Raw genomic sequence first — 24,480 nt, 5'->3', positions numbered from 1 at the left:
ACCTGCACGATGAGACCCCTCCATCACGGGTCTGACGCCTCAGGAGTTCTGATGCCATAGGCGGGACAAGGAGCTGACGCAGCTGGGCGCTACCTTTGGTAGCGACTAGCTGTCGCGTCTGACGACGTGGCAGCTAGACGCTACCATGGGTAGCACCCAGCTGCCCAGACTTTTTTTTTTTTTTTTTGTGTTTTTTCACTTTTGTAAAATGAGACTCTTTTTCGCAAACGAGAGAATATGTACTATTGCCGGCAGCTAGACTCTACTATAGGTAGCACCCAGCTACAACTGCCAATTTAATTTTTTTTTTTTATATTTTAGTTCAAAAGAAAAGTTTATTATTACAAGTTAGTTCTTAATCGCTACTCATGATTGAGTCTGCCTGTCTCTCTCATTCAAGTCATCAAAAATGCTCTCTTTTGGTAAATATTTTTTCTCTCAACCCTTTTGGTAATTTAGTTTTTAAATTGCATTCTGTAGGTAATTTCTCCTAGAATGCTCTTTCATAAGTGCCATGACTCAATTGATATTTTTGGGAGTATTCTAAAATAATATAATGAATGTATTTTATAGTTTGCATTCGAAAGTGAATGGATGAATCAATTGTGGACTCTTGTGATTCTCAATGAGAGTGAATCCACCAGAACTCGGTTATAGATTTCCCTATGAGTGATTTATTAGGAGCTAAAATGAAATCATTTAAATTACTGTCACACTCAAAGAATTCTTTTTCTTTTTATGGTAAAAAAATAATCGTTAAACAACGTGGCACTTCTAATATGATATAATGGGTACGGAGACACGAGGAACATTTCAAAATTCAAAAGCTTCAAAGTGCGCTAACTCCCACTGCTCGCTGCCACAGTGCCACACCCTTGCTGTCGGAACTCCCGAACAAGCGAAAGCAGAAGAGAGGTTTTATCTTTTTTTTTTTTCTCTTTCCAAAAGAAAAAAGAAGAAAAACACACGGCCAATCTTCCATTTCTAATTTCTGGCCTCTTCATCTCCTTCGCACATTTTCTGGTATCACTTGTTCATTCCCAGCTCTGAAAAAACCAAAGAAACATGGTGGTATCTAAGTCCAAGTATGAGGAAATCCGTCAAAAGAGGCTGGAAGAAAACAAGAAAAGAATGGAAGAGCTTAACTTGAAAAAGCTTGCTGTTGATCTCCGTACGACCAGTCCTAAGACTTCTCCAGTAAGTGGATAAATATGGGTTCTGTGCGTTTTCGCATGGGTATTTAACTAATGTTGATTTGCAAATTGTATTATATCGTATCCAGGCGAAGCAGGTGAAACCAAGGCTTCCTCGATCATCAACAGAGTTGGTACCAGTGAGGAGGTCCTCTCGTTTCGCAGACAAGACCCCTGTTAGCTATAAGGAGGTCTCTCTCTAAATTTTTTTTTTCTCCGTATGATATATTTTTGATAATATGTTCTTTTGATGCTCTGGTCTCTCTCTCCCTCCCTCTCTTATTATTATTATTATTTTGAATAATGATCAAACTTTACAAAACAAGCTTTGTGTTGGATATAAGATCTCCATGTAATTATGTTGAAGCTTTGTGTGTTTTTTTTTTTTTTTTTTTTTTTTTAAATAATGACTGTGTTCTATACAAGGCAATAGCTGAATAAGAATCTCCACATTTCCAGCGACGTGTAATCATTGATTGTTGAATTTGATTATTGATTTCTTTCAGTTACAGATTATATTTTCCGGGTTTTTTTTTTATTTTTTTTTATTTTACATTTTAGAGCTCTAAAGCACCATATTGTATCCTGGACTAATATAGTACTTAGTTGATTGAATTATTTGGTGTCAGTAAAACTTTGTACCATCTGGTTCTATAACGTTTTGGATTGATCCACAAGTTTTTCCCCCTCTTTTTGGCAGGTCGCACCTGAACCTTTGGAGAGACCCAGAAGGTTGGCAATTTGTTTCATTAACTAAATTTCAAGCATTCATACAGTTGATAACTTGTACAATGCACATATATATATTAAACCTACTGTGAGATTCACTTGCAGGAGCTACAGTTACCAGCGGAGAGATCTGTTGAATCGGATCTATGCTTCTGATGAAGTCAGGGCATATGCAATAGATAGAGCAGAACAGGTTCAATCAGGTTTAGAAGCTGATTTCCCCAGTTTTGTGAAACCCATGACTCAGTCGCATGTAACTGGAGGATTTTGGCTGGTAAATAATATAGAGCTGAAGGAACGATCTTCCATGTTAGTAGACCAATTATTGATGAATAAATTGGGAGTTGTAACTATAATTTCTCTAACATTTTTTTACAGGGTTTGCCAGTTCAGTTCTGCAAAGATCATCTTCCTTCTCGTGATGAATATATTACTTTGGTTGATGAGAATGGAGATGCATCTGAAACAAAATACCTTGCTCAGAAAACTGGTCTTAGTGCTGGGTGGAGAGGGTTTGCTATAGATCATAAACTGGTTGATGGAGATGCACTAGTGTTCCAGCTAGTCAGCCCTAGGGAATTTAAGGTGACTCCCAAAACTCATGCTTTATTCATTTTACACTCAACGCCTAATGTTGTTGAATTTAAAAAGGGTAGCATGACGAATCTCTACTTATATATATATATATATATATATATATATATATATATATATATATTGGCACATTTGGCTCTGCCTGAAGTTCAAACTCAAGACCTCACATTTTGTGCTTGTACAAACAATTTTTGAATATCTATTGGAAAACTATATCTTATAGCCAACACAACTAGCTTTGTCTTAAGGCTTAGTTTTGTTTGTCTTGAAATTTGTCCATCCTTTTAACTCACTCCCAGCACTTTCCTTTCTCAAAAGATGCACTGCTCTACTTCTTGGCTGTTTAGACTTAATTTCTTGGATGGTTCAAGAGTATAGAATTATTCAGTCACCAATCATATTCTCAGGCTTCTTAATTGTTTAATTACCTTTTCCTATCTGATGTTTCACATAAGGATTGAACTTCTCTTTGCCACTTTCAGTCTTTTTTCTTTAGAATGACTATATGCTCAATATGCTCAAAAGAATTGGGGAACATTTTGATGGGAGGAAAGAAAATAAGATGGAAAATAAAGGACTGTCTTTTTTGGATGAGAGGAAAATAAAAATGGGAGAGTGAAAATAATTTCTTGTTTGGAAAGCTTAAAAACATGAATGGAGAGATAATATCATATCTCAAATTACTATCCTACCTTTTCACTTTTACAACATTAATTCAATCTTAGGAAAAATTACTATTTAGCCTTGCATTTAACAAAACTAAGTACTTAGTGTCTTTATTTTAAAAAATATACTATTTAGTCTCTTTATTTTTTATTTAGTCCGTAAACTGTTTAGTCCCTCCCATTGTTTTAAAGCCATTTTTTTTTCTAACTCAACTATTTAGTCCTATAATTTGAATAATATAACTATTTAATCTTAGTAATTTTAAATCTATCTTCTATTCAATATCTGTCTACAACTATTTTCTCTCCTTTGACTAATTTTACTAACAAAAAAGTTAACGGGAGGGATTAAACAGTTTACAGACTAAAAATATGAAATTAAACAGTCTATTTTTTAAAATAAAGAGATTAAATAGTTAATTTCATTAAAATGCAGCGACTAAATAGTAATTTTTCTTTAATCTTATTTGTTTGAAACATGTTTGAAAGAACTGCAATGAAGTGAAACAAAATGTGATGAAAAGACGTACCATTGATGAATGAAAAATTACATGATGTTACACAAGATACATGCACCTAATTATGCTATAGCCTTGTATTAATTTTCAATTTACATTTTCTTTTTTTTTTTGGCTATATTTAATCATGGAACTGGAATTACTAACCATACATTGATTGTGTATTAGTATCCATTAACAATAATTATTTTCCCAGGTGTACATTATAAGGGCGTACGAGTCAGAAGACAATGAAGATAAGGAAAATGACAAAGAGAACAATGAAGAACCTGGCCAGGATGTAGATGTCACACCCTTGAATAGAAGTGCCAAACGAACCAGAGCAAGTAATTACTTCCAATCTTGCAATTCCTGAGTGTTTTGCATAATACTACATGATAATGCATAACCTTCCATATAGTTAAAATAATTTGAATTGATTCTTATTTCAATGCATATATATGCCTTATTTGTTTATAAATATACTTTTTTTCCCCTATTTTCAATGGGATTAGTTTTCGCCCTCACTAAACTTCATCTTGTCCCATTGAAAATAATAACTTATTAATATGGTAGTTGTTAGTCTTGTGATCTAATCTTAGGATCAGACTTGTGAGACATTGAACCACTAAATCAATAACTTGGTTCAAAAATATTAGGCTTCACTTTAACGTTTTGTCTGAGGAGTGAAACTAAATTGAAACCCCATTAATATTGCATTTCCAAGCAAATTATGGTAATACTTGTATACATTTGTTTATGAATGCTGGATTTGAAGGAAAAAAAGCTAAGAAATTTGAGAGATTACATTAGAAATTTAGATTGATTTTTAGCTTTTCTTTTGTACTTTGAACAAAAATTCTTAGACCTTGGAACTTCTTTATGAGCTATTAGTTCCTCTAACTATAGAACTTGGATTTTAAGGCTAGGCTTGGGTTTCTAATATGATATCAGAGCCAAATATTTTTCTTTAGGTCATTTCTCACGGCTTATGTGGAGGTGGTTATTCTTTGCAGCCTCTTATCCTACATCGCCTACGTATAAACCTTGAGACCTTTTTATAAATTATTAGCTCCTTTATTTTTAAAAATATCATATTTCTTAGCCTGATTAACTAAGAAAGGGATGGACTACCATTTAAAATTAGTCTTATAAGTTTAGAGAAATCAAACCTACTTTTGCAGCTACATTTTAAGATTTTAGATTCAAATTAAGTAACTAAAATGCATAAACTAAATTCTTGGAACTTGGAGGATGAAGCAATGCATAAACTAAATTCTTGGAACTTGGAGGATGAAGCAATAGTATTGGATGCTTCAACACTTCTTCTTGACATTTTTGCTGAATACTCCAAATTGAGTTATGTTGGAGCATCATCTCTTCAAATTTTTTTGATTTGATTTATTTTCTTGGAGCACATCTTTTCTAGTTTGCTGATTTTTTTTTAGCACATCTCTCCAACATGCTTGATTAATTTTCTGGTACAACTCTCACCATTTTTTGTTGGGTACTTTATCACCAGTAAAATTTCTTTCTTCAAAACAAAATTCTTCTTCCTGGATTAGCTCTGTCTCCAAGCATTCTCGGTTGATTTGACTTCATGGAGCAACCATATCTTCAACTATTCTTGATTGGATTTTTCTTCTTGGAGTAATCCTCCTCCTATGGGATTATCATGGGCTCACTTACTTGTGTAGCTAACTTTTCTTTAAATGCTAGAGGTGCTGGAATTGAAGCACTTACAGCCATGCTTGAACAACAAGAACAAACTCTGATTTGATCCCTCGAGATAAGTAAAGCTCTAATACCATTTATTAGGTTTCAAGGAAGAAAAACTAAGAAATTTGAGATAAATTACTACAAAATTTAGATTGATTTTTAGCTTTTCTTCCGTACTCTGCTTTTAGCAGTACAAGGCTATATCTATCATATGTCTTCTACCTAATCAACTAAGAAATAAATGGAGCACCTTAATTAGAAGATTAGTTTTACAAGTTTGGACAAATCATATCCACCCTTTTTTGCTACATTTCAGGATTTTTTATTCAAACTAAATATTAAAATACATAAACTAAATTCTTGGAATTTAGAGGATGAAGCTTCAATATTAAATGCTTCAAAAATGAGCCATTTTCTCTATCATGATAAGACTGTGTTCTAAGGAAATATAGCTAGCTTTTTACATTACTATATATTGTTACTCGGCATAATTTATGTCGTGTTGATGATTGAAGTGATTTGTTTAGTAATCTTGCTCTCTCTCTCTCTCTCTCTCTCTCTCTCTCTCTTTAATTTTTTACTTTATCATTATATTGTCACCTATCATTTGTGTTTAAAGAAATGTGGACAATGTAAATTTAGGTAGACCAAAGATAATTAACATAAGCTAGATATTAAAACAAAAAATTATTTAAATCATATTAGCTTAACGTGAGTGAAACAGAATAAATATTATGAAAGTAATTAAGTGAAAAATACCTTTTGGGATTTTGATTTGTTTTAATTCTCTGTTTTGGCAGGCAGGAACTAGTCATTGGCAACAACTTTTATTATTTGTGCACAGAAGCTGTGATAGACGATCAAGTCTTGTTTTGGCTTGAATAGTTGTTGTATTCAAGGCATTTAACTTATTTCTGCTATGTTGTATTTTCTTATTAATAGTTGTTTTATTTAGTGTTTTTTCAATGTACACTATCGCCATCATAAATTTATGGTCTTAATGGTTTAGAGAAGTCAAATCTTTTCCTCTTTCAATGATGAAAATTGCTGCAATTGTGTTTTGTTGAAAGAGAGAAACAAATTAACAACAATCGCTCTAAGAAAGTGCAAAAGAGAAAAAAGGCCATTTGGAGGACTGTGAAGTTTGGAAATCTCAAAAGAAAACCGATAAGTCTAATGTACAAATCAATCTGTGCACACATTGGCTTCATGATAGATATGCTGAATGTAAAGTTGTCAATCTTTAGTCAATAAGGATTGAATCCTTAAACTAATAGAATTGAAATTTTTAGGATTTAATAGAGGGGCATAAAATTATTCTTAGAACCCTCAAACTTAAATTTTTAAGTTGAGTGGTTCCTTGATATAATATTAGGTTCTCTTAGACCAAAAGGTCCTGAGTTTGAATCTTGGCTATTCTCATTTATTAATTGAATATTTCAGCATAAAACAAAGTGGGTTTGTGCTTGTTCATGCTGTAAGCCTAGTGAGCTTTCATGTGCGGAGTGTAATAGAAGGATATAGAATTATTCTCGCTCAAACTTTTAGGGTGAGTGGTTCATTGATAGGATTAATATCACCTTCCTAAATAGCTAGATAGACTGCCTCATTATCAACTTTCAAACATGACTCTAATGTTAAGATTCTAGATGCAAGTCATAGATTGCATAGTACCTCTTAGCCCCTTTAACTTTGCCTTAGACACATCAAAAGCCTCCAAATTACACATGAAGTCACCCATTCAATATCCATTTGCATCACACTTATAGCAGAAGCTTTTAAGTTGAGTGCTCCCTAGATAGAATTAATATCACCTTCCTAAATAGCTCGATAGACTGCTTGATTATCAACCTTCAAAACAACTCTAACGGTTAGATCCTTGCTCCAAGCCATAGATTGCATAGTACCCCCTAGCCCCTCTAACTTTGCCTTAAGCACATTAAGAGCCTCCAAGTTACACATGGAGCCACCCAATCAATATCCATTTGCATCACACCTATAGCAGAAGTTTTTAGGTTGAGTGGTTCCTTGATAGGATTAATATCACCTTCCTAAATAACTCGATAGACTGCCTAATTATCAACCTTTAAACGCAACTTTAATATTAAGATCCTAGAAGCAAGCAATAAACTGCATAGTACCCTTTGGCCCCTCTAACTTTGCCTTAAACACATAAAAAGCCTCCAAGTTACATATGAAGCCACCCAATCAATATCCATTTGCATCACACCTATAGCAAAAGCCTGCTTACCAAAATGAGCCACACTGCCATTTATATTAAGCTTGACCTAACCTATGGATGGAAATTGCTATCTAACCAAAATCTCAGGATGAGATTGATCTATCACAGTCAATCTAATGGAAGTGATGGCCTTTAGAATCTAAAGCCCACAGAATTAATAAGGGGATCAACAACCTCAAAAATACGTAAACTGTGATAGAGATCAAAACCAAGAAAACCCATTTTCAAATTCCATACCATCGAATCCTTAGTTGACAAATTCATGTAATCAAGACACAAGATGCTAGGAATAAGACTTACCCACACACACTGTGTAAAAGGACAATCACTCATTGCTAGCAAGGTAAGTGTCAGCATGCTAAATGGTTTTTGATTCCACTTAACATGTCAAAAATTTGTATGGCTTTTACTCGTGTGTGAATGGATTGTGGGTGTGCCAAAATCCCAATATGATTTGCGTGAGAGCGCGCCTTTCTAACTTCTAATTAGATCCATTATGTAGAGAGAAATAAAATATCCTTTTCTAATGTCTAGAAGGCATTTTGTTAATAACATCTACAATATCACCTTTGCAAGAAAGTGTAAATTGAAAGCTTGTAGGACATGTAATGTAATGCCCTCACTTTAGGTAGTCCATGCATTCTACTGTTACGGTGACTAATGTCTATCCGAACAGTCAGAATGTCTGAAACTATATTTCAACTAGAGTGAGGAGTCATTAATAACTCAAATAATGACAAAAAAAATTAAGGAAAAATTTTAGAAGATGGAATGCAAGAGGTTAAATGAACCGGAGTTACAGCGATGGATAACCCTAACGGGAAGCGACTGTAAAGACAGTTAGTAATCCTAGACCCGTGGGGAACCCTATGAAATATAATGCCAAGAAAATACAAAAAAAATTATGTAAATCAGTATAGATAATTTTTGTTCGGTAAACAAAACGAATGACATTTTGGTCATTTCATCTTCAGAGATAATTTTTGACCACTTTGTCCATTTAAGTAAGTGAGGTTTATGACATAAAATATGAATAAATATTAATGAAAATTTATTTAAAAATAAGTAAAAGAAAGAAGAAAAAAAAAACAAAATAAAATGAAATTAAAAAAAAAAGCAAATTATGACATAAGCACTATGTAAGGATGATGCAATTAAAATTTTCAACTAATCAAATTTTGACAAATCTACTTAAAAGATATAAAAGGAAATGAAGAGAAATAAAAATTCAAAAAGCCATCTTTTACCTTTTTCCTTTCATGGCCGAACCCCACTCTCATTTCCTCCATTGTCATTCCTTCATCAACCTTGTAAAGTCTTGATTTCTCACCATAAAACCCATAACTTTCTTCATTAAAACTTGTCATCTAACCTTGCTAAGGTGTTTGGCTAGCAAGAATTGAAGAGAAAGTGAAGATTTGAAAACCTTAGGATTTTGCAACAAGAGGTTAGTGCCAATTCCCATATCTCTCTCTTTATTCATTGTTAGGGACTTAAGTTAAGCTAGAAATTGTTGAAATTGAGCCAAAATATGCATGTTAGACCACCCTTGAATTTCTGCAGCCATGAGTATGCTAGGGTTTTGATGACTTTTAATTGAATTAGAGTGGTGTATTGATGGCTTTTGATGAGCATAACTAGATTAGAATTTTAAATTTTATGTGTGGTGTAAGATTTGTGACATTGGGAATTAGGGTTTGAGCCAAAATTAGGGTTTTGTCAAATTGTTGATGAATTGGTGTTCTAATGGTCAATTAGTGACCATTTGACATGGTTTGACCTAACAATGGAATTGGTTGTGGCATTGAATTGTGAATTGGGTGAGCTATCATATGTGCTAGAAATTCTAGACTTTAAGTCTAATGGGTTTGGGTAGCCATAAACTGAATTGTGTAACTTTAATTGGTGTAAGCCTAATTGGAGGTGAAACTAGTGACATAATGTCACATTTTTTATGAAGAGACCCTGCCTAGAAAACTAATCTAAAATGACCTAAATTTGGCTTGAATCTGGGTATCTAAAATCTTGACCTGAAAAAATGAACATATGAATAGTGTTTATTCAAATGGCCATAACTTTGTGTAGAGAGGTCCAAATGACCTGATTCTTGAATCCATGGAAAGCTTAGACATAGTAGAACAACTTTCATGAAGAACAGAAATCCAAATTCTGACCATAACCTAATTAAATTGCTAACAAAAATTAGTTTATCAAAACCGCTAGAACTAACATTTGCCTAGAAATTCTGGACATGGACTAATCCGGCCAGTTATGATAAAAATGCTATAACTTGAGCTACAAAACTCCAAATGGAGTGATTCAAAAAGAGAATTAAAGTAGAGATATTAAGGAACAACTTTGATGAAGAAAGTTTAGCCAAAATCCTACTTTAGATTAGTCCAATGAAATAGTAAACATAGATGATAGAATCTAAAATTTTGAAATTTCTTCTAGGAAGCTTTGAATTATAATTGGCAACTAATGCCAACAAGTTTATAACCCAAAATGTGGTACTATCATGAAATTAGAATTTGTATACCTATTATTTATGAAAAAGTCAAAAATTTGAATGAATAGTAATGTGAATAGTAACCACCATAACATCAAATGCAAAGAACCAAAACCTAACTTTGCTAATATGCCCTTATATGCCTAGTATGATTGATTTGGATTGATTGGCATGCCAATAGGGTTTTGATCGCAGTACTGCTTATGATTTTGTGCCATTTCGTGATTTATAGCTTTTATTGTCATTTTGTGATATTATAGCTTTGGCCATTTTAATGTTCTTTGACATACTCGGCTTTATGCCCAATTGTTATTATGGCTTATTAGCCGTTCTGTTACACTCCTGGTAGACTCTATGTGATCGATGGTGTGATAGCTCGAGGTACTTAGTACCCAGTGTTAGTTTACCAGTTTATCGAGTCCGGTCAACTGGTATAGGTTACTTGAACAATTAAATAAGTTTTAAAAATTTACAACTGAATAATAAACATAAAAACCATTAAATTAAATATATTATAAATAATTACAAAAAAAAACACAGTCTGTGAAAAGTAATAGCAAAATTTCTTTGTATTTATTTATTTTGTTTATTTTTATATTATATTGGCACCACTAAGCTTTATGCTTAGTGCGTTGCTTTTTTCCACGTGTAGGTACTGGAGACTAGGAGAGAGAGCCTAGCAGACCATAGACTGGGATTACTGTGAGAGTTCAGATCTGCACTTGTGTCCGGTGTCACTTCTTCCACAATGCATTTTGGTAGGACCCACTAGGCTCCATTAGTAATTTTGTATTTTGCAGTTAAACATTCATTTGTCATGTAAATTATGAACTTATGTAATTATTTGTAAATTATGTAAATAAAAGAAATTTGGGAATTTCTTTTATGAATGTGAGCATTTATTTATTTATGCATGGAATGAATAAAAATTTGAGTTTGAGATATTAAGATGAAATTCGAGATTGAGTAAAATTATATATATTTGAAATTATTATTGAGATTTTTAACATGTGGAAATCGTCAAAATTGTGAATAATTTAGGGAAAACTCCGTCAATTTCTCCAGTTCATAAATTAGCCCATTAATAAAATAAAATGTGAATAATAGGAAATGTAATAAGTTAAGTTAAGGTGCTCCGACACCGAGTGTGACATGCCTTGCTCAGCTACACTGTAGACGGGTGAGGGGTGTCACATGTAAACCCTATGCATTCTAAGTAAATTGAAGGTTTTACGGGAAATGCAAATAATTATGTTTGAAAAGTAAAATTAATCACTTAGTTTGTATGAAAAGTAAATCTATATGCTTGAAAAAGTAAATAATTGTTTGAAATTGTAAATGCAGTGCTTTGAAAAGTAAATAGATCGCTTAATGGTTGTAAAAAGTAAACTATCACTTTGAAAACATAAAGGCAATATTTTGAAAAATTAAATGTGTGCAATAGAAATAAAAGAGAATTTGATTCAACTTGAATTAAAAATATGTATTACTTGAAAAATAAATTGCAATTGACAAGAAATGTAAATTGAAAGATAATTAAAAGTATTGAAAGCTTGCTAAGGAATTAGCAATGGTTTTTAAACTCGGCTCGAATATTGAATTGAAGAAAACGTAGGATTAAGGATTTAATGTTCAACTGGGGTCGAATTGGGTTTCAATCGATATACTATTAAATATATGTAATTATAATTTTCATAAATTAATAATAATGTATTAAATTATATCAAAATTAATAATTTTATTAAATTTTGTAAGTAAATTATTAATATTACAACATAAATTAAATTAATTAATTTTCATTAATTATTCAAATAGTTTATTAACACTAAAACTATTAATGTTTTATAATACAAAAAATAATCAATTAATTTTATTCATCATAAAAAAAATAATTTTATATATTTTATACATAATAATTCAATTTGTATAAAATAATTTTGTAAGAAACACAAGTGTGCATGTTAACATTGTTAGCTTAGGTGCTTATGGGCTATGTACAAGCCATAGGAATGCTGCCCTGCAATTTATTATTGTTATTATTATTTTTATGAAGATAATAACATGTTTACCCTTTTTAAAGCGAACCACGTTGATCAAGTTATTGATTATTTGGCTAATTAGAGAGGGTCAACTTCAATTCCCTAAAAACAAGTTTAAACATAAATCAGACTGTTGGTCTGGATCTCGACTAAATTGGTTTGATCAGTCGAGGTCGGTTTGATTTTAGCAACTATGAAATTAACATTATAAAGACAACTTTGTTTATTATGTTGTTAATTGAATTGGAGAGAGAGTTAAAAGTTATGTCTGCTGTTCCTTTTATTGGTGCTCCTTGCTTGATGATGACGCTTACTTTATTTTATGTAGATTAGTTGTTGTAAGTGCTCTCAAAGACTAGCCACATTAATAACTGCTCCTAATAATCAGGCCATTAAATGTTGCTACCTTATCCATTCATTAGTATTAATTTGAACTTGAGTTTAGAGAAAGAAAGTATATTCTCTACATGGGGTTTGGTTGTTTAAGACTCTAGGTCTCCTTTTACTATTGGTGTTCGGGCAAGGGATGGCCCTTCCTCCCTTACCGAACATGGGTTTCTCCTCCCTTAATAGTTGATTTTTGTTTCCTGTGGTTATGTGTGCTTCAGTTTAGCTTCCAATTTCTATTAAGGATGGGCATCCTGGGAACATCTCGATGCTGCTCTAGTGAATACCAGTACCTTACAACCTTTAAGAGAGTGAGATGATAAGAGCTCTACCCTCCTTAACGTGTTGTTAAGATTTCATGGTTGATACTGCTCTATTCATAGGTTTCTAACTGTATTCTCAAAGACATGGGTTACTATTTTATGGTGGTTCTTTAATTAGGCAATTTTAACCGTGTCTTCATCCCCTTTGAGGCACTTCAATAAGTTCTTTTATCCTCCCCCCGGTGGAATCAGACATTTATTTCGGATGTGTATTATTCCTCACCAACTCTGGTCTCCGTGTAGCAATAAAGTCTTCTCTACCTAGTTATGGCCTTTAGGGTGTAGATCCAATTTTTGCGAATTAGAACTCTGTCTCGGCCCCTAGTTGGGGGAATGGGCATCTGTCACATCAATGCTGGGGGGTTTCTCTATTTTTCTGTATTGGGCTTCAATTGACTATTTATCTATGGTGTGAGGCTTTCTTGCAATAGCCTTTTTGGTTGTTTGCGGCAGTGAGGGTGCCCCAAGCTTGGGGATGCATGTGGCTAGGGTTTCTATTTGGAAGATATGGTATCCGGGTCGAGTTTTCCCAGCTACTAGGGTTTTGTATGGCTTTGGGCCTTTTCCTTTAGACTTTTTCTTCTTTTTTTAAGCATTAAGAATGGGCTAGACTTCCCTTATTATTTATACATATTGGCCTTCTTGTATTGGTTTTAATGCTTAAGAAATGTTGCTAATTTATATAAACTCTTTTCTTTTGCTCAACGTGTTTGCATCATTTGCTTGGCTACAACTCTTGCTCTTGGATCATGGATTTGAGTTATAGAACAAACTCTCCACATGGGCATTTCATTATCATAATCAAATTTTAAACTTAAACCCAATAAATAATCAAAAACCAACCCTAAAAATTAATTATGGTGCAAACAATAAATTTTTATCTATTTTTCTTTGGATGGTGGAGGAAGAGGCTTTAATTGCAAACTTGTGTTGTGTTGATTGATGATAAAATGTAGAAAAATCAAAGTGAATAAGAGATTTAAGAGAAGTGGTTGGTTTAGAAGCTTCATTTGGATATTGAATTATAATGTTTTAAAAAAAAATTTTTATGGCATAAAATTCAATATATAAAATAATTTTATATTATTAAAAATAAGAAAAATATTTTTAATTATTTTAGCCAAAAATTGGTGAATTGACTTTAATTCAAAAGTTCTAGGCTAATCAAGGCTAACATTTTAATTTCAATTTAATTGGACTTTCTAATTTTTATGAAAGCAAAATGAATTTTATTCAAAAAAAAAAAATCTTTTAGCCTAACCAGTATTTTGTGTTTGTAAAACTCGCACCATATAGTAATCTTGGCACCTTTAAAACATAATCTAACTTTAGGAATGAGAAAAATGAGGAACAGAGGGTAAGAGAACCATTTATGTTCTTTGAGAAATTGGGGAAATATAAAGGAAAAAGAAAAGTACCTAAGATTTTTACAAGGAAGTCTACCACATAAAAGTTACTTTGAATTGGAGAGAAAAGTGGAGAAAATGAGTTAATTCAACTTAAAATTATAAATTTAAGACTACATATATCTCATTTTCTAAATCAGTAATGGTAATTTTTACTATATAAATGACATCCACTTCTCTATATTTCTACCTTTTCTTTAAAAAAAAAAAAAATTTCTCCATCATTTTATCTTTCTTTCTTTCTTTCTTTTTTTTTTTTTTATTTTTTATTTTTTATCTCTCTTTCTCCACCCTTTTCTTTTTCAAATAAAATGTAAAGTTTAAATTAAGTAGAAGTTAATTCTTAAGGAGAAGAGAAAAAATAGAGAGAATATTATAAAGTTAGAAGGCAACATATGGAATTATTATTAATAAATAATGCAATCATATTAGGGTCTAGCTTTTGATAGTCTCTAAATTAATCACTTGATTTGATAAGCTAGCTTGCTTAGCATTTTGTTAAATACTAGAAAATCTTTTTTTTTTTGGCTTTTTAAAAGTAAAAAAAAAAAAGAGAGAGAATTTTGTTTGCACATTAAAAATTAATTTTTTGAGAGCAAAAAATAAAAGAAAATTGCTTCTTATGAAAAAAAAAATATTTGTTAGCATTTTTTTTTTTTAACTAGAAGGTTGAGTTTCATTCAAGATGGGAACTCAATATACATCCTGTCCAAGTCTAACAAATTTACTAATTGACTTGGGGCATTGGAAATCCACCTAGGGTAAAGAAAGCCCAATCCAACAGCATTAGCTAACTAATGTGCACTACCATTTGCACCAGGAGGAATCCATGATAGGGATTAGGCAGGATGTAAAGCTACAAAACCTTCATATTTTGAATGATTGCCTCCATAGCCCAACGAATATAAGCCACAAAGGATCTCAGCATTTGAACAATTTGCATAGAATCAACTTCAAAAATCACATCCAAAAAGCCTTGAGAAATAACATAATTCATAGCTTGCCGGAAAGCTAAGCCTTCTGCAACTAAAGGTGACAAACAGATAGATTGTATAGCAAAGCCATCAACATCGCCTAAATGATACCTCATAATATCTCTTAGACTGATGCAAAATTCTCTTGCTGAAATAAGGCATCCACATTAACCTTAAAAGAGGTTTGTGGAGGGGGAGACTAATGAGTGATAATATTCCTATGCCCATAGGATGAAAGCAAAGAATGGTGTTGTCTAGGCACCAAAGATTTCATCTCATCAACAACATTTTGGGCCTTATGAACTGTCATAATAGGGTCAGGAGGAACATAAAAAAAAAAAAACCATAGGATTTCTAGATTTCCAAATAAACCAACCAATATAGCTACTAAACATATTAGATTAGAACCCACTAAATTCAACATAGGGAGACTTTGCCAACAATATGAAAAAAATGAAAGCCAATAAGATCTAGGAGTAAAACCAAGTTTAGAACCAAACCATGAGGCTTGTGCATGATCACAAAAAAATAGCAAATGTTCCAACAACTCCAAATGATCACCGCAAACAGGACATGCAGGTGATTCCACACATTTTATATTAAATAGCTTAATATGAGTGGGTAAAGAATCAATACTTGCCTTCCATATGAAATTACAGATCTTCTGTGGGAGAGGGAGAGACCATATACTTTTCCAAAACATAGGAGATCGTACACAGAGGAAGATGGAGAAGAACTCCTCCAAGTATCTGCTTGCCATTTTTTAATATAATACACAGATTTAATAGAAGGAATGCCAGTTTGAGAAAAATGTTATATTTTTTATGGCTCTCGTACATACATCCCTAAGGGAATTTTAAGAATTTCATGGCACTCCATGGAGAAAAAAGAGTCATGTAGAATGAAAACATCCCACTGGTGTGTCAAAGGATTTATAAGATTAGCAATATAAATTACTAGACTATTCAGAGGACTATCAGAACTGATTTTGAATTCTAGTAATGTTGAAACCTAAGGTTCACTCTAAACAAGGACAAAAAAAGGACTTGTTATATGCCACCTTAAACTAGGTTGGAGTGTGTCACACTCTTCATTCAAACTACTCGATCCCCATGGGGAACGACCTTCTTTCAGAGCTTACATCAAATCTGTGTATGGAAAAAACACTCCCTTCATCACATGGTGCCTGCATAACTTGTGGATTTTTCAGCAAACACCAAGCCTATTTTGCCAACAAAACTTGATTAAACAAGTGAAGGTCCTTAAATCCCATCCCTCCTTCATTCTTATTCCATGAAAACTTTTCCCAACTCATCTGATGTATATTAGCTTTGTCAAATGAATTACTCCACCAGAATTTTGCTGCCAACTCTTGCAAATCATGAATCAAAAGACAGACAAAACATAAGAGGGTATTGCTTGAATAACTGCTTTGATGAGAATCCCACACCCCGCATGAGATAAGAATCTCGTTTTCCACCCCTACAACTTACTTATCACCCTCTCTTTAATAAAACCTAATGCATGGCCTTTCCATCTGCCCTAAGATATCCGTAACCTAGGTATTTAGATAAAGAATATAAATTGGGAAACTATAATAAATTAGCAATTTGCTTCTAAATATGATTTGGTGTGTTAACACTGAACGTGATGTCTGATTTGTGTGCATTAACAAACTGCCCTGAGTAAGAACAAAAGACATCCAAGATTGATTTAATATGAGTAGCGTCCTTAAGACTTGCTTTCCCAAATAAAAATGTATCATCAATGAATAGAAGATGTGTTAGAGTAGGACAATGATGATTAATTTGGTAACCAGAAATGTTGCCTATAGCCAGAGCCTACTAATCATGTGAGATAAAACATCAGAGATTAGCAGAAATAAGTAAGGTGATATAGGGTCACTTTATCGTATACCTCTAGCTAGATTAAATAAAGGAGATTGATCACCATTTATCAAAATAGCATATTGAACAGTAGTAACACACTGAGTTATCCAACCAACCCAAGTATCACTAATACCCATTCTTCTCATAATCGCTAAAAAAAACTCCCAACTTACACTATCATAGGCCTTGTGTATATCAACCTTCAGAGCCATGGCACCCTGACTGCCTTTCTTTTTGTGCTCTAGGCCATGGAAAGCTTTGTGGCCCACTAAAATGTTATACTGAATACAATGGTAAGGCATAAATGCCAACTGTTGAGGGGTTATAATTTCCTGTAACTAAGGCTTAAGTCTGTTAGCCAGTATTTTTAATATAATCTTATAAGCAAAGTTACAGAGTCTTATTGGGTGAAAATCAACAAATGATTGAGGATTGCTATAATTTGGAATCAAAGCAAATGATTTGTGGTGTTGATATGGGAAGGAAGAACACTAGAGTGAAAAAAATCCTTCACCATAGCAATATCATCTTTCACAACAGCCCAATATTTTTGAAAAAACAGACCTTGAAACCTATCTGGCCCATGTGCCTTATGGGAACCCAAACTAAACACAGCTTTCTTAACTTCATCTTTTGTAAGCTCTTAACACAACAATTCATTCATATTATCAATAACCACCCAAGGGATCCATTGGAGAAGCTTAGCATCAAGAGATACCTGATTCACAAGGTACAACTTGCAAAAAAAATCCATAACTTCTTGCCTAATAGCATTCTCTTGCCGAATCCAATTTCCTACTGCATTCTTGATTTTAACTATCTGATTACGCTGTCTACATTGAGTGGTAAAAGCATGAAAGAACCTAGTGTTCTGGTCCCTATACAACCAATCAACCTTAGATTTTTGATACCAATATATTTCCTCCATCTGCCATTGCTGGTTCAATTCATTTTTAAGACTCTCAATTTCCTCCTAATTATCCATCACTGCATTTCCTTATTGTAGAGAGTCTAGCCTTTGTGTCAAGGCAGCAATTCATTATTTTAAATTACTAAATTCCTGCCTACTCCAAACGTTCAACATGTTTGTACATCAATTCAATTTTGTCAACAACACTCTATCTGCTCCCTCTTGATTCCAAGTCGGTTGGATAACATGTTCATAACGCTGTGAAGTACCCAATGTAGATCAAAATGGAATCTCTTCCTGGGTAATCTGGTATGAGGATGAAGAATTAAAATTACAGGTTGATGATCAGATGCAAAAAACTTTCCATGTAGAAGAAGCAATTGTTTTATCAAGACGCTCCATAACCCTATTCCCTTCCTACTAGTTATTAGACCACATAAACTTCTGTCCTTTAAACTCAAGTCCCCCAAATCTTCGTCATCTAGGAAAGAATTATAAGCATCAGCAATTGATAAATTAATACCTCATCTTCCTCTCTTATCCTGAACTACACTATAAATATTAAAATCCCTAATTAACATCCACGAAACCCCATCATGCAAATTTAACATCTTCAACTCATTTATAAAAGTAATTTGTCCATTTACATCCGAATCTCCATACACAAAAGATGCATGCTACCAAAAAGAGTCAAACACTGAAACATCAATCCATCGTTAAAAGATCTCAAAGTTTGGATATGAATAGAGTCCACCCATCATAAAGCCAACCCACCTGATAAACCATTAGGTTCCATATAAAACAATCACTGAAAGCCAAGCCTCAACTTCCATTTTTCCAGATAAGAAATTTTCTTTTTTGTTTCAACCAAAAACACTACTTCGAGTTTATTCATAGAGACCTAATCTCTAAGATGCCTTATTATCAAGGGTTGCCTAGCTCCTTAACAATTCCAACATATGAGCATTATTATTGCTTGGGTGGCTTTTGGTTAGCCACCATAGGCTCAGAAGAAGAAGCATCAATACTGTCACATCCTCTGTCAACACTTTTTCTTGTTGTTGTGTTCTCCTTTCAACATAAGAAATACACCACCTCCTTACCAGTTGCTTAATTTTGGGCCTTTTAAAAAACAAATGGCCACTTTTAGTAGTTGTAGAAATGGGCTTGGGCTACATTTTCTCTAAAAGGGCTATGTTTGACTTACAAGTAGGCGATGACTACAAAGCTAGAACTAGGTTTCTAGATGGGTAGTGTGTGTGGTTTTAAGCTTAAAATTTTGAGTGGGGACAGAAGATGACACTTCCAAAGAAAGGGTTGAGGAAATCATTACTAACATTGATATTATATCTTCTAGTGAGATTTGGGTGGCGGCTTGGCTAAGGGACTCATGGTTCTGACTTTCACTAGAGATTGACAAGGATTGATTTGCACATGTATCGTGCATAGAGTGAGGAAAAAAGATTTTGAGGCAATTGGCCTTCACATGCCACTATCAAGTCTGAACATCCCACTTGAGATGGCGGATTAACTGGCTTTGTCAATGAACTCTCTCGCTTTACATGTGATTGTTGCTTATTCGAACATATTTTCACCCTCATCCACGACCCATACTTCTACCTCTGCCCCCTATTTTCTGATCTTCTAACCTTTGCTATATTTGGACCATTTTTATTTTGATGGCCAAGCAACCCCCACATATAGCAAACATCAGCAAACATGTCGTATCTAAATCGAATGCGTTCCAAGTTTTTGTCTATCTTTCTATTAGTGAAGCTCTCAATCAAAGCTTTGGTAATGTCTATTTCCACCTTTATACGTATACAAGACCCAATCGAGACATTTTAGTGCTCCGTAAAATCACCCTCTATTATGGAAAGTCAATCACTATATTATTTCTTTGTATATTCTGTATTCTGTATTCCTATTTAGGATTTTTTATTTAGGATTTATTCTTAATTAGTAGAACACAATTATAGGAATCAATTGTATATATATACCCATGTACAGATTAATTAAAATTAAGGAGAATCATCTCTTTCTACATGGTGTCAGAGTAGGTCATCTATCTAGGATGACTATTTGTTCTCAACACCCAGCTCAAGAGAGACCATGGCCGCCGACCAGCTGTTTCGACTCCGATCAACATCGTCGGCGTCGCCTCAACCCCCTCATTCCACCATTGTGTGCTGTTGCCTGATCCAGTACACCATTAAAGGACTTCTGAGGTTTGGCTCTCAGATCCTATTTTGGTATTTGCTTGATTTGTGATTTTGGGTTATTTTGCTGCTGTAAGCACTTTGGATTAGCGTTTCGGTTAGTTTTCTTTGTCTCAACAAATGGCAGACAAAAAGAATGTTATTTCTGATGTGATTTCGGTGATGACTAAGATCACAGAGCACAAACTTAATGGTTCAAATTACCTGGAGTGGAGTAAGACTGTTAGGGTCTATTTACGTAGCATTGATAATGATGATCACCTTAGTAAAGATCCACCTACTAATGATACACGACAAACTTGGCTAAGGGAGGATGCTCGGTTGTTTTTGCAGCTTCGGAACTCGATTCACAGTGAGGTAATTAGTTTAATTAATCATTGTGAATTTGTTAAGGAATTGATGGATTACTTAGATTTTATGTATTCTGGTAAAAATATCTCCCGTGTTTATGATGTTTGTAAGGCATTCAACAGTGCTGAGAAAGAGGATAAGTCTCTCAAGGTTTATTTTATGGATTTTAAACGGGTATATAAGGAACTTAATGTATTATTGCCTTTTAGTCCTAATGTGAAAGTTCAGCAGGTCCAATAGGAGCAACTGGCTGTTATGAGTTTTCTTGCAGGCCTTCCTTTAGAGTATGAGACTACTAAATCTCATATTCTCTCCAGTTCTTAGATTTCCTTTTTGCATGAAACGTTCACACGGGTCCTTCATACACAGAGTACCCAATCTTCACAGCCTGCTAGTAGTGCTCTTATTAGCCGTAATCTAAATGGACAACAAGGTAATAGAAGAGGAAGTAGAGGAGGAATTATAGGCAACAGAAGTAATCAGCGTAATAGAGAGGCTAGTTCTAATCAAGACTCAAGAGGAGTCATTTGTTATTATTGCTATGAGCCTGGCCATACAAAATATAATTGTCCGCAATTTCAGAGGAAAAATCAGCGATCATAGATGGCTAATATGGCAGCAAAGAATTCTACAGTATCTTCCTCTGAGAAAACTGTTTTGGTATCTGCAGAGGATTTTGCACAGTTTTTCCAGTATCAGGCATCTCTAAAGCCTATCAGTTCCCCTGTTACTGCGATCGCTGAGTCAGGTAAATCCATTACATGCCTTGTGTCTTCCTCATCTAAATGGGTTATTGATTCTGGTACGACAGATCACATGACAGGTAATTCTAGTCTTCTATCTGCTTTTCAGTCTAATCTCACTTCCTCTACTATTACTTTAGCTGATGGTTCTACTTTTTGTATAATGTGTTTTGGAACTGCGAACCCGACTTTATCAATTTCTTTGTTATCTGTTTTGTATCTACCAAAATTCTCTTTTAATCTACTTTCTGTTAGTAAACTTACTCGCACCTTAAATTGTTCTGTTTCTTTTTTTCCTGACCAGTGTTTGTTTTAGGATCTTACGACGAAGCAGATTATTGGTAGAGGACATGAGTCAGGTAGTCTCTACATTTTGAAAAATCATGTACCGTGGTCACTTGTTTGCTCCAGTACCATAACACCTCTTGAAGCTCATTGTAGATTGGGCCATCCTTCTTTGTCTACCATGAATAAGCTGTGTCCTCAGTTTCAGTCTTTCTGTTAGTAAACTTACTCGCACCTTAAATTGTTCTGTTTCTTTTTTTCCTGACCAGTGTTTGTTTTAGGATCTTACGACGAAGCAGATTATTGGTAGAGGACATGAGTCAGGTAGTCTCTACATTTTGAAAAATCATGTACCGTGGTCACTTGTTTGCTCCAGTACCATAACACCTCTTGAAGCTCATTGTAGATTGGGCCATCCTTCTTTGTCTACCATGAATAAGCTGTGTCCTCAGTTTCAGTCTTTATCAGTACTAGAATGTGAGTCGTGTCAGTTTGCAAAACATCATCGTTTGCCTTCTGTGTTTAGAGTCAATAAACTAGCTTCATCCCCTTTTGAGTTAGTTCATTATGATGTTTTGGGTCCTGGTTCTGTTACTTCTAAAACTGGATTTCGTTATTTTGTGACTTTTGTTGATGATTACTCTCGTGTTACCTATTTATATTTAATGAAGAATCGTTCTGAGTTGTTTTCTATCTTTTGTGCCTTTTGTAATGAAATCAAAACTTAATTTAATATTTCTGTGCACATATTAAGAAGTGATAATGCCAAAGAATACTTTTCAGCACAATTTCAGTCTTATATGACACAAAATGGCATTCTTCATCAGTCTTCCTGTGTGGATACCCCATCCCAAAATGGCGTGGCCAAAAGAAAAAATCGGCATCTTCTTGAGGTAACTCGTGCTCTTCTTTTTCAGATGAAAATTCCTAAACACTTTTGGGCGGATGCAGTTTCTACGGTATGTTGTTTTATCAATCGTATGCCGTTTTCTGTCCTTAATGGGGATATTCCTTATACTGCTTTGTTTCCTACAAAATCTTTGTTCCCTGTTGAACCTCATATTTTTTGTTGTACCTGTTTTGTGCGTGATATTCGTCCACAGGTTACTAAATTGGATCCAAAGTCTCTCAAATGTGTCTTCCTTGGGTACTCTCGGCTCCAAAAAGGGTACCACTATTTCTCTCCTACTCTTAATCGTTATCTTGTTTCTGCATATGTCACATTTTTTTAGTCCACTCTATTTTTTCCTCAATCATCTGTGTATGAGAGTCAGGAGGAGGAGGATGATCTCTTAATATATACTGTCCAACCAATGTCTAGTCCTCTCCCACAGCCCATTCCTTCTGTCTCTAAACCTACTCAACCTCCCATTGTTCATATTTATTCCAGGAGATTGGAGATTCCTGACTCAGATCCTCCACCAGCTACTTCGTTGGCAGATCCTGTACCTCATACTGATCATGATTCTGATCTAGACTTACCCATTGCTCTTCGTAAAGATAAACGTTCATGTACTTACCCTATCTCTTCTTTTGTTTCTTATAATCAATTGTCTTTTTATTCTCGGTGTTTTGTTACTTCTTTAGACTCTGTTCCTATACCTAATACTGTTAGTGAGGCCTTTGTCTCATCTTTGGTGGTATCTTTGCTATGAAAGAGGAAATGGAGGCTTTAGATGCTAATGGTACATGGGAACTATTGCCTTTGCCCACTAGTAAGAAAGCTATTGGTTGCAAATGGGTATTTACAGTAAAAGTAAATCTTGATGTTTCTGTGGCTAGGTTAAAAGCATGCTTTGTAGCAAAAGGATATGCTCAGACATATGGGGTTGATTACTCTGAAACTTTTTCTCCTGTAGCTAAACTTTCTTCTGTTCGCTTGTTTATCTCTTTAGCAGCTACATATGATTGGCCCCTGCAACAATTGGATATCAAGAATGCTTTCCTTCATGGTGATCTTCAGAAGGAGGTGTATATGGAGCAACCACCTGGGTTTGTTGCTCAGGAGGAGTTGGGTAAAGTTTGTAGGTTTCAAAAGTCTCTTTATGGCTTGAAACAAAGTCTTAGGGCCTGGTTTGGGAGATTTAGTGAAGCAGTACAGGAATTTGGTATGCAAAAGAGTAAGTGTGATCACTCAGTATTTTATAGGCAATCTGAGGCTGGTCTAATTTTCCTGGTAGTCTATGTGGATGACATTATCATCACTGGGAGTGACTCTGCAGGTATTTCATCTCTTAAAACCTTCCTCTAAACCCAGTTTCAGACCAAAGACTTGGGATTGTTAAAGTATTTCTTGGGTATTGAAGTTATGAGAAGTAAGAAGGGTATTTTCTTGTCTCAAAGAAAATATGTCCTTAATCTATTGACAGAGACAGGAAAATTAGGTGCTAAGCCTTGTAGTGCACCAATGACTCCAAATTTACAACTGTTAGCTGGGGATAGTGAGTTGTTTGAAGATCCACAGAGATACAGGAGATTGGTAGGAAAATTGAACTACCTTACAGTCACTCGTTCTGACATTGCTTATGCTGTTAGTGTGGTAAGTCAGTTTATGTCTTCCCCAACTGTTGCTCATTGAAAAGCCTTGGGACAAATCTTGTGTTATCTGAAGGGCACTCCCAGAAGAGGTTTGTTATATGGTAATCATGGACATTTGAATGTTGAATGTTTTTCAGATGCCGACTGGGTTGGATTTAAGGTTGACAGGAGGTCAACTACTGGATATTGCATTTTTGTTGGAGGAAATTTGGTGTCTTAGAGAAGCAAGAAGCAGAGTGTAGTTTCTCGATCTAGTGCTGAATCCGAA

At 34.2% G+C, this 24,480-nt stretch overlaps 2 protein-coding genes across 3 annotated transcripts; both read left to right on the top strand.

The window, feature by feature from the left end:
• The first annotated feature begins 841 nt into the window (after nucleotides 1-841).
• On the top strand, nucleotides 842-6,432 carry LOC110653628 (B3 domain-containing protein At3g19184). Of its 2 annotated transcripts, XM_021809351.2 has the most exons (7): nucleotides 843-1,197; nucleotides 1,283-1,384; nucleotides 1,894-1,925; nucleotides 2,028-2,196; nucleotides 2,301-2,507; nucleotides 3,896-4,025; nucleotides 6,198-6,432. In XM_021809351.2, exons 1-7 carry the CDS (start codon nucleotides 1,066-1,068, stop codon nucleotides 6,206-6,208), a joined length of 783 nt encoding a protein of 260 aa, XP_021665043.1. In that variant the 5' UTR covers nucleotides 843-1,065; the 3' UTR covers nucleotides 6,209-6,432. The 2 variants fall into 2 exon arrangements, with proteins under 2 accessions (XP_057989412.1, XP_021665043.1); XM_058133429.1 differs by lacking the exon at nucleotides 6,198-6,432 and having other exon boundaries at nucleotides 842-1,197; nucleotides 3,896-4,069.
• A 15,981-nt stretch (nucleotides 6,433-22,413) lies between these two features.
• LOC131172940 (uncharacterized) lies at nucleotides 22,414-23,329 on the top strand. Its single transcript, XM_058134572.1, has 3 exons — nucleotides 22,414-22,567; nucleotides 22,778-22,842; nucleotides 23,065-23,329. The coding sequence occupies exons 1-3, from the start codon at nucleotides 22,475-22,477 to the stop codon at nucleotides 23,327-23,329; spliced, it is 423 nt and encodes a 140-aa protein (XP_057990555.1). The 5' UTR covers nucleotides 22,414-22,474.
• Nucleotides 23,330-24,480: the final 1,151 nt, after the last annotated feature.

Source organism: Hevea brasiliensis, chromosome 14, assembly GCF_030052815.1.
Source record: "Hevea brasiliensis isolate MT/VB/25A 57/8 chromosome 14, ASM3005281v1, whole genome shotgun sequence".
Lineage (NCBI taxonomy): Eukaryota > Viridiplantae > Streptophyta > Magnoliopsida > Malpighiales > Euphorbiaceae > Hevea > Hevea brasiliensis.
This window is presented reverse-complemented; position numbering and strand designations above follow the sequence as displayed.

What these genes read in the sequence shown, in the direction of transcription:
- LOC110653628 (XM_058133429.1), top strand. Translation starts at nt 1,066, where the DNA reads ATGGTGGTATCTAAGTCCAAGTATGAGGAAATCCGTCAAAAGAGGCTG. An exon ending in CCTTTGGAGAGACCCAGAAG is followed by an intron (nt 1,926 to 2,027) that starts GTTGGCAATTTG and finishes ATTCACTTGCAG; the next exon opens with GAGCTACAGTTACCAGCGGA. An exon ending in TCAGCCCTAGGGAATTTAAG is followed by an intron (nt 2,508 to 3,895) that starts GTGACTCCCAAA and finishes TTATTTTCCCAG; the next exon opens with GTGTACATTATAAGGGCGTA.
- LOC131172940 (XM_058134572.1), top strand. Translation starts at nt 22,475, where the DNA reads ATGACACAAAATGGCATTCTTCATCAGTCTTCCTGTGTGGATACCCCA. An exon ending in AAAATCGGCATCTTCTTGAG is followed by an intron (nt 22,568 to 22,777) that starts GTAACTCGTGCT and finishes ATTCGTCCACAG; the next exon opens with GTTACTAAATTGGATCCAAA. An exon ending in TACTCTCGGCTCCAAAAAGG is followed by an intron (nt 22,843 to 23,064) that starts GTACCACTATTT and finishes TATTTATTCCAG; the next exon opens with GAGATTGGAGATTCCTGACT.